This window comes from Trachinotus anak, unplaced genomic scaffold (genome assembly GCF_046630095.1).
Source record: "Trachinotus anak isolate AG129_WGS33_773 ecotype Australia unplaced genomic scaffold, CSIRO_AGI_Tana_v1 ptg000019l, whole genome shotgun sequence".
NCBI lineage: Eukaryota > Metazoa > Chordata > Actinopteri > Carangiformes > Carangidae > Trachinotus > Trachinotus anak.
The window spans coordinates 29,990,699-29,999,868 of record NW_027273870.1 but is presented as its reverse complement, the minus strand read 5'-3'; the positions used below and the strand labels follow the sequence as shown (position 1 = coordinate 29,999,868).

Here is a 9,170-nt window from a genome sequence, read left to right as displayed (position 1 = left end):
TACTCCTCACTTTACTTCTGCAGTTTTGTAATTTTTGCATTTATTTGTCAGCTGTTGTTTCCATCTCTAACATGAAAAACATGATGATCCTATAAAATATAATGAACTGTTATAAATTCAACTACCAAACAGTACAATTATTTAAAATGAACTCCACCAATTACAGCAGTAAAATGTGACATTAATACACATTAATACATCAGTGATGGTAATCTAATTATATAATATATAATATATCACTCATAGGGCTCATGTATCTGCACTGTGTACTTTTACTTTTGACACTTGAAGTACATTTTGCTGATGATATTTTTTTAAATATATTTTTAACTGTGTAATATGTTGAATGCAGGACTTCCTCTCGTAATTGGGTATTTTTACAGCAGTAAAAGATGTAAATACTTTAAACACATCCTCCACTGCAGAATTGATTTATTGAAGTTTATAATAACTGCAGTAGTTACTGTTGGTTCTGTCTACAGGTTTATTCACAGAGACACTTTATACTCCCTCAGTTCAACACATAACAAAACATCAAAGTTTCAAGCACTGAGATCATTTAACAACAGAACAAACTGATCATGTTTGGCAAAACGAATCCAGGCGCGTGCATCAAGAAAACACAAACAAAGAGCAGTTGGATAAAACGTAACACAAAGCACTTGCAGCCTGTGGTACGAAACAGAGGCTGAATCATACAAAGACAGAACGTCTGAAATCATCTGAAGCTCTGGTGATCTTTTATATTGTACTTCCTGTCAGAAAAACACATGAAAAGACTCAAACCAACACTGAATGTCACCTGACAGCAGGTGCTGTGTGTGTATCACACCTGGTGTGTCTGACTCCTCTGACTCTGTAGTTTATTTAGACTCAGTCCCACACACACCATCCCACTGCTCAAATACTCACTACAGCACCAAATGTGGATTAATCCGCTGCTGAAAATAGTCCCAACCAAATGCTGTATTTCCTCCTGTTTGTTTGATCAAACACTGCAGTAAGCTGCTGTTTTAGGAAACTACTGAACCTGAGGAGGAGCTTGTAAAGATCCAGGCCTCCAGTAGGAATCAGTGGAGTTGGAGACAGACTAACAAACTGTTGGTTTGGATCCAAACATGGGATTTGCTAACAAGAAGAAAAATACAGAATAACATCAGCCTCTTCATTTAAAGGAAAACTCCACCACCGTCCTCTCACTCTGTTGATCTCGATGTCTGTAAAGTTTGGTTCATAAAGAAATTTACTTTTATATCAAACCTGTTTTCTTCATTTCCTACATTTCCAGTTTTAGCATGGCAGTTCAAGAATGTAGCCCTCGTGCTTTTATTGCGAAGGACCCACCGAACCCCACATATTCTGATTTGTTTTATGATTGTTGAACACCTGAACATGAAGTCATGGTCCTCTGAGATCAGCCAGGTATCCAAGACACACGGACCAAAGTATTTCATGGAGGAATAATCTCAACGCTGTTTTCTCAAACAGTGTTTTGTGTTTTTTTGGTGGATTTTTCCATTAAATTTACATGATAACACATAGGAAAAGTCAAAACTATCACAATGTTGTACACACTCTCACACATCACCTCTTACTCTCTCACCAACACATCCACGCAGTTAATAAATAAAGTAAAATACTGCTTCCATCCACAGGTGTCTTCCATCCTGGTCTTCAGCTAACCCCGGGCCAGCTGGTGCCCTCAGTCGCTCCCGCCTTGTGCTGCGATAAATTTAGTTGTTGAGGGTGTTGCTCATAACTCTCCTTTACTAAGGGAACAGTTGGATCATTTTGTAGATAACAGTGGCTTGTTTTCTTCTGATATAAAAAGATTGACATGAATTTCAAGTGTGTGGGTCAAGCACAGAGATAGGTCCGGTGGTTAGCCTAGCATTAGCACAAACACTGGAAATGGGGAACTGTTAGCCTAGCGTCATTAAAAATGAACAAATACACCTTCCAGAAATCTCCAAGTCTGTCTGATTTCCATGCTGCACGTGAAAAGGAAGTAAAAAGGTGACACTGTGGTTTTAGCAGCAGTTAGCGTTGAAGCTATTTGTTGACCACGGAGTGACCCAGTGTCTCTGAACTCGGAGTGGGGGCGCCAGGTTTGAGCTCTGTCTTTACTCTTCAATCTGCTCAACCCAGCAGACTTGGATGGTTTATTTACTGGCTTGTTAGCTAACACGATGCAACACAATGAGGCAGCTCTGAAGCTGTGGTCAACCAGGCTAGCAGTTCTCCTCAGCTCCGTTTGTAACCTCAACACCTTGATTCAATCACCACGTTCTCTGAGAGTAGGAAACGCAGCTCAGCTCTTCTTTGTTTCTTCTTAGCTGTGGCCGCTACAGCCTGTGGAAATTCTGGGTTTAGATGGTTTTTCCCCCCATGCAGACATTACACCGTGAAAGGCAGACAGCACATGAGCTCACACATTCACCTGTGCATCTTTTTACAGTGGAGGACACTGGGGGAAAAACTCATTTTGTGCCTCTGAGTTTTGTATCTCTAGACTCACTCTGCTGAGACTTGGGTAAAAACCTCAAGCCGACCAGAGAGAACACAGACAGTCCAGTATTATTACTGATGGTTTTCATTATGGTGCAGTTCCTAGTATCCTCAATAGCTGATTTGTCCAGAACATCACTGCATGATGTTTCCCCCGGTTCCAGTCTTTGAGCTAAGCTAAGCTAAACACACCCTTGACCTTTTCTCATACACAAACTTGAAATGTAGTCAATGTTTTTGGGAAGATGATTAACGAGCTCGTTTGACAGAATGTCTGATTGTTCCTTCAAACCTGTCCGCCCCTGCTTTAAAGCTACGCTACGCAACTTTTCATTTGGAGCTCCTCTTAGTTCTCGTACCGGCATTTTTTGAATTGAGCCAAATTTTTGAATTTCAATGATAAAGTATCATAAAGTATCACTAGAGTCGAGATGATCGTTCAGGGGTCGATACACGAAGGAGGTGACAGATTGAAACGTAACTCCCTTTAGAGAAAACTGCTGTTTAACCTTCAGATCTTTTCCTTTTTCTGTCCCTTTGGTTTCCTTTGATATAAACATCATGAACAGCCATAAACAGCCGTGTGCAGTTAACTTGCGTCTCTGTGCAGGATTTCTGAACATTTCTAACTGTTCCCTTTTTGCCGGCATGTGAAGCTGCCAAAAACAACGTTGCTGAGCGCAGCTTTAAAACAAAAACCCTTTAAAGACCAGCATAGCAAACAGCTGTTTTCTCTCGCTCTTTGATAAAACCATAGAAAGACCAGACCCTCGCTGACTGACCGCACGCCTTCAGGATAAGGCTGTCCTTTTATTGTGATGCTGATGTTCAAAGGTAGTCCTGGTACGACTGATGTCCTCTGCTCGGTGCTGGGTGTGTGGACAGTGCTAAGATGAGCCGACTCAGTTGAACGCCTCCTTGTTGATCCACATGAGGGTCCGCGTCTCGTTGGGCTTGCATTCGTACTCGATGCTGCTGAACTTGTTGCCGAACTGGCAGTGCTCCCTCTTGTAGTAGTTGTAGTATTTCGCCTGCCAGACCGTCTCAAACGTCCCCGCCTTGTTGAACTGGACAGAGAAAAGAGTCTGCGTCACCAACACTGCAGCAGAAAAAAGCCAGAATCTTTCCACTGAGTCAGCGTTCTACACACATATCTCCTGAGGGGACTTCCTGTTGTGACGCTGCTGTCTTACCTCTATGCTGACTTGGACAGGCTGCCGGTCCCCGCTCTTGGTGTGCGGGACGCCCTCGGTGTCGTACTTGCCGTGATAAACCACCGAGTCCTCGTCTCTGGACTGCTGCTCCAGAGGGAAGATGATGCCTCCGATGTTCATGTTGCTGTGACGAAGAGGAGGAAGAAGAAGTGTGATACTTTCTGAAGGGCTGAACCGGACACTGAGGGTCCGCAGCTCTGTGTTGCCAGGGGGCCACCAGGGGGCCACCAGGGGGCCACCAGGGAGCCACCAGGGAGCCACCAGGGGGCCACCAGGGGGCCACCAGGGAGCCACCAGGGAGCCACCAGGGGGCCACCAGGGGGACTTTGATTTTATGCAAAAGGAATAAGCAACAACAGATTGTGATTTGTTTCTTTATTTCATCATTTATTTGTCTACACCAGCAACTGGACTGGTACTGGACTGTTGCTAAGCAACATGAGACTGTATTCAGCTCCGTCCTCTAAATTCAATCGGCTGATGAGCACCTGGAGGTGTGAGCGGAAGTCTCCAGGCCTCTGTCCCTCCCTCCATCCTCCTCTGACGCCAAACATGACTCCATCCTAATCTATTCATGTTTGTGGTTGGTGAACGCCTGTTAACGTGAAGCTAATTCACGTTAACAGCACCTGTAGAGCCTTGTGACGTAGGTAAAGGTGTGGTCGGACCTGACTGTGGCCTGCTGGGCTGACTAGCTCATGCTGCTGGTTGGATTGGTTCCCGCTGCCTCTGTCAGAGCAGCACAGGTGAGGGGTGGTGTGTGTGTGTGGGGGGGGGGGCTGCTCCACCTGAGCCTCACTGACCTCCCTGTAACTGACCCAGGACCAGCAGATAGATCATGCACGGCCTCCCGTCACACACAAACCTCCACACATGATTTATTCAGGGGGTCCGGGTGGTGCAGGAGGAGGCCTGCTCCACCCGGACCCTGCAGACCTGAGAGCCGCACTCAGCGGCTCTGAGCGGCCGCAGCCCGAGTCGCGGAGAAAAGGTCACATATCTGGATTTAACGGGATTTGTCCTTACGTGGCCTCCGCGGTCCCAGGCTTCACCACCACCTCGATCTTGTATTTGGAGCCTGTGAGCAGTTTGATGGTCCGGCTCTGGCCGAACCGGGTCCCGTCCACCTTGAAGAACACGGGTCCCTCGTTGGGCTGGATCCGCAGGGAGATGGAGATGTTGATGATCGGGGGAACGTCGTCCATTGTCCCGGGATTTTGTGGTTTATGGGGTCGGTGTCTGGTCCCGTATCGAGGGAGGAGGAAGCGGATGATGCGGTGATGCTGAGGAGGGACCAGAGTCAAGCTGGACGGAACAAGGCTTCCGGCTGCATCTTTCAGAATAAAAGCGGAGTCGTGAGGACTGCAGCCAACCGTTGTTTTCCGAAAATGTCCAAAGTCTATTTCAGCATCAGACCAATAATCCACAACTCAGTGATTTTAATGTGACTATTTGGACCACAAGATGAAACAAAGTGTGTTTGGTATTTTAACTGAATCAATGAAAAATTGCTTCAGATTTTCTGTCAATTGATTGATCAGTTAAAATGCATATGGTGATAATTGTTCCAGGTCAGTTGTTTAGCGCTGCAGTTAGTCAGTGAATAAGTTGTAAATTAACTGGAAGTTAATCATAAGTTATCTGATCATGTTACATTTGTTGTCCTCTGGTCTTTGTCTTATTTAACAGTTGCCTATTTTTTGGTGGTGAAAACTCATTTTTCACATTTTACCACAGTTTTCATCTAATTTATCAATTAATTGAGAAAATAAGTGCAGGAATGATAGATGATTAAAAAAATAACTGTTAATGTCAGCTCTTGTAATACATGGTTGAGTACATCTATTCAAGGGATGTTAGTGTATCAGTGTGTACAACTGCCTACTCCAACCTCGTTGTGCATTTTGTTCCTGCAGCTCTCTTCCTTTTTTCTTTTATCAGTTCATCAAATATGAAAAACTCCCAAAGTGTAAAACAAACTCCTCTTCACAAGAAGCGTTTCTACCTTTGACACGTTAAGTTTTACTGACATACACATATGTGTAACCTCCTCTAATGTAAAGAGAAACAGCTTAGAGAGTAACACACTTCAACACTTCACCAAACACTGCTTCAATAAACATGAAGTCGACTCCTCTCTGACCCTGTGTCAATAAAAACTGCACCATGAGCTTCACAAATATGTGATTTATTGCATCTCAGCCATATTTACATCGAAACAATCAAACAGTCTTTTAGTCACAATCACTTTCAGCCAGTAATGTTTCCATTTCACTTATTTCATTCCTCCATGATTCTTTTTTCTTAAAAAAGTAAAAAAAATATGTACAATTATGTTTTTTCTAATAAAACACAGAGTATAAAATATACATTAGCGTTAAAAGTCCAACACTCTGAGGTCCTCGAGGTGCTTTAAATAAAATCCTGATCCACGAGTCGATCATCTGTCCAGCTCGGCCTGCAGGATCTCTCCCCACGTCTCAGCATCCAGCGGCGTCATCCTCCTGCCGCTCAGCTCCTCCGCTGACCTCACGTGGCTGTACCGTCCTCTCAGCCAGTCCCTCTTCAGACAGCTGCGAGTGTAGTTCCTCACCAATGTGACCTGCAGAGAGGAAACAGCAGCACAAAGACAAACAAACATTCAGTGTGTATTTACTTATATAACAAGACTTGTATCATATTCTACATCTCATGTAAATGATAGGATTTTCACAATAAATGGCACCGTAAATGAATAATAACCTGTAGGTCAGAGGTCACTAAGAAGCAGAACGTGGTCGTTTTTCCTGTGACACAATCATTAGCTGATGGTTTTGCATGTTGTTGTTTATTGACTTTTTCATTTTTTAAGTTTGATGAGGAAATCAAGTCCAGGTGAGTCAGTGTAGTTACCTGTTTGTTTTGTTACCTGCTCTTCACTGACTTACTGTAACATGTTGTCTTATTTTGATGTTGTCATATCTAAAGTCAGATTTGCGTCGTGCTCCTTCATCAGTGTGATTCACTTTGAGAATCTTGTTATGATCAAAAGCAGAAGCTTCATTTAAAATGAACTGAAACTTGAACAGGCAGCAGCTCAGCACAAACTGAGCAGGTTACAATTCTCTCCTCTCCCCCATTTTATCTGAGCCTCTGTTTTTCCCGTTCATTTCTCTCTCTTGTTTTTTTTCTTCTGAGTCGACCCACCTTCCAGGACAGCCCGTCTCTCCTGTCGCTGTCGACCTCCCTCTGGCAGACAGCTCGGACCAGCAGGCACTGCCTCCTCCACAGCTGCTCGCTCTCCTCGATGATGTGATGCCACAGTTTGCAGGTCAGCAAGGCGCTGCACAGACTCTCTGTGTCCAGCTCACCGAAGATCCTCACGCTCATCTCCGCTGGCAGCGTTTCTGCAAAGTTCTGAGGACGAGCGCCGTCAGTGGACGTGAGGGACGATCTTTTCTCACAGAGGAGAAACACAGGCGAGGTCTTCGTGGGGTCATGCTGCATAATAGCTAAGAGTCCAACAGTTTGAAGCCGCCTGGAGACACAGAGGTCATTATAATGCCACACAAACTGTGGGCTGCAGAGAGCTCACATCACAATAACAACTGAGATCTCACACAACAAAGCCACAAGCTCGCAGCCGTCTGAGGGGTGTTTTAAAGATCTAAACAACGAGGAAAAGCTTATGACATAGATAGAGAATTAATAGATTGCTGCAAATGTTGTGATTATTGCATTGAGCAACAGGCTGCATGTTCTCACCGTTACGGAAAGATTCTGATTTTATTTTCCTGCATTTTAACAGTTTTTCCACAGTAGTAGGGCTGAACAATTCAAATATTATCGAAATCATAATATGGTCAAGTGCAATATGCAAATTGTGTGACCTGTGTGTGTCTGTGTGTCTGTGTGTAACCTGTGTGTGTCTGTGTGTGTCTGTGTGTGACTGTGTCTGTGTAACCTGTGTGTGTCCTGTGTGTGACCTGTGTGTAACCTGTGTGTGTCTGTGTGTGTGACCTGTGTGTGTCTGTGTGTGTCTGTGTGTAACCTGTGTGTGTCTGTGTGTGTGACCTGTGTGTGTCTGTGTGTGTCTGTGTGTGTCTGTGTGTGTCTGTGTGTCTGTGTGTAACCTGTGTGTAACCTGTGTGTGTCTGTGTGTGTCTGTGTGTAACCTGTGTCTGTGTGTGTAACCTGTGTCTGTGTGTGTCTGTGTGTCTGTGTGACCTGTGTGTGTCTGTGTGTGTAACCTGTGTCTGTGTGTAACCTGTGTCTGTGTGTGTCTGTGTGTGTAACCTGTGTCTGTGTGTGACCTGTGTGTGTCTGTGTGTGACCTGTGTGTGTCTGTGTGTAACCTGTGTCTGTGTGTGTCTGTGTGTGTAACCTGTGTGTGTGTCTGTGTGTGTCTGTGTGTAACCTGTGTGTGTGTCTGTGTGTGTCTGTGTGTAACCTGTGTCTGTGTGTGTCTGTGTGTAACCTGTGTGTGTCTGTGTGTGTCTGTGTGTGTCTGTGTGTGTGTCTGTGTGTGTCTGTGTGTGTGTCTGTGTGTGTGTGTGTCTGTGTGTGTCTGTGTGTAACCTGTGTGTGTGTGTGTGTGTGTGTGTCTGTGTGTGTCTGTGTGTGTCTGTGTGTGTCTGTGTGTGTGTGTGTCTGTGTGTCTGTGTGTAACCTGTGTGTGTCTGTGTGTGTCTGTGTGTGTGTCTGTGTGTGTCTGTGTGTAACCTGTGTGTGTCTGTGTGTGTCTGTGTGTCTGTGTGTGTGTCTGTGTGTGTGTGTCTGTGTGTGTCTGTGTGTGTCTGTGTGTGTGTGTGTCTGTGTGTGTGTGTGTGTCTGTGTGTGTGTCTGTGTGTGTGTGTCTGTGTGTGTCTGTGTGTGTGTGTGTCTGTGTGTAACCTGTGTGTGTCTGTGTGTGTCTGTGTGTGTGTCTGTGTGTGTGTCTGTGTGTGTGTCTGTGTGTGTGTCTGTGTGTGTCTGTGTGTGTGTCTGTGTGTGTGTCTGTGTGTGTCTGTGTGTGTGTCTGTGTGTGTGTCTGTGTGTAACCTGTGTGTGTCTGTGTGTGTGTGTGTGTGTGTGTGTGTGTGTGTGTGTGTGTGTGTGTGTGTGTGTCTGTGTGTGTGTGTCTGTGTGTAGTCCGTTTAACAGAAGTACATGTTTGCAGGGCACAGCCCGACCTCCGCCCCGCAGCTAGCGGTTAGCTGGCTAACGGCGACCGAAAACACTCGCAGGTTTCGGGCCAGACGCTTGTTGTTGTTGTTGTCTTCACGGAGGAACAGTGGCGGGAAAGATCCGCAGGTGTGTCGTGTGACGGCTGCTCTTACCTGCAGTGTGGTCGCTCCGTGTCTGACAGCTCGAGGTTTAAATGCCTCAACGGCTGTTTACACACGTCACCGTGTTTTTGGTGAAGCGCGCATGCGTACAAGCGTCGCACTCCCTTTAAAAACAAAACATTTGAATTTATATTTTTTTCAG

The 9,170-nt window shown here is 45.2% G+C and overlaps 2 protein-coding genes across 2 annotated transcripts; both read right to left on the bottom strand.

The window, feature by feature from the left end:
* Window positions 1–415: 415 nt before the first annotated feature.
* Window positions 416–5,035, bottom strand: cnrip1a (cannabinoid receptor interacting protein 1a). The gene is made up of 3 exons (XM_071503311.1): window positions 4,749–5,035; window positions 3,702–3,846; window positions 416–3,575 (listed from the first exon to the last, which is right to left on the bottom strand). The coding sequence occupies exons 1-3, from the start codon at window positions 4,925–4,927 to the stop codon at window positions 3,411–3,413; spliced, it is 489 nt and encodes a 162-aa protein (XP_071359412.1). The 5' UTR covers window positions 4,928–5,035; the 3' UTR covers window positions 416–3,410.
* An 859-nt stretch (window positions 5,036–5,894) lies between these two features.
* On the bottom strand, window positions 5,895–9,166 carry fbxo48 (F-box protein 48). Its single transcript, XM_071503312.1, has 3 exons — window positions 9,020–9,166; window positions 6,909–7,239; window positions 5,895–6,324 (listed from the first exon to the last, which is right to left on the bottom strand). The coding sequence occupies exons 2-3, from the start codon at window positions 7,206–7,208 to the stop codon at window positions 6,163–6,165; spliced, it is 462 nt and encodes a 153-aa protein (XP_071359413.1). The 5' UTR covers window positions 7,209–7,239; window positions 9,020–9,166; the 3' UTR covers window positions 5,895–6,162.
* Between the last annotated feature and the right edge of the window lie 4 nt (window positions 9,167–9,170).

Coding starts and splice junctions, on each gene's coding strand:
- fbxo48 (XM_071503312.1), bottom strand. CDS start 7,208: ATGCAGCATGACCCCACGAAGACCTCGCCTGTGTTTCTCCTCTGTGAG. Junction 6,325..6,908: donor GAGACGGGCTGTCCTGGAAG/GTGGGTCGACTC, acceptor TCCTCTCTGCAG/GTCACATTGGTGAGGAACTA.
- cnrip1a (XM_071503311.1), bottom strand. CDS start 4,927: ATGGACGACGTTCCCCCGATCATCAACATCTCCATCTCCCTGCGGATC. Junction 3,847..4,748: donor CCTGGGACCGCGGAGGCCAC/GTAAGGACAAAT, acceptor TCTTCGTCACAG/CAACATGAACATCGGAGGCA. Junction 3,576..3,701: donor CTGTCCAAGTCAGCATAGAG/GTAAGACAGCAG, acceptor TTCTCTGTCCAG/TTCAACAAGGCGGGGACGTT.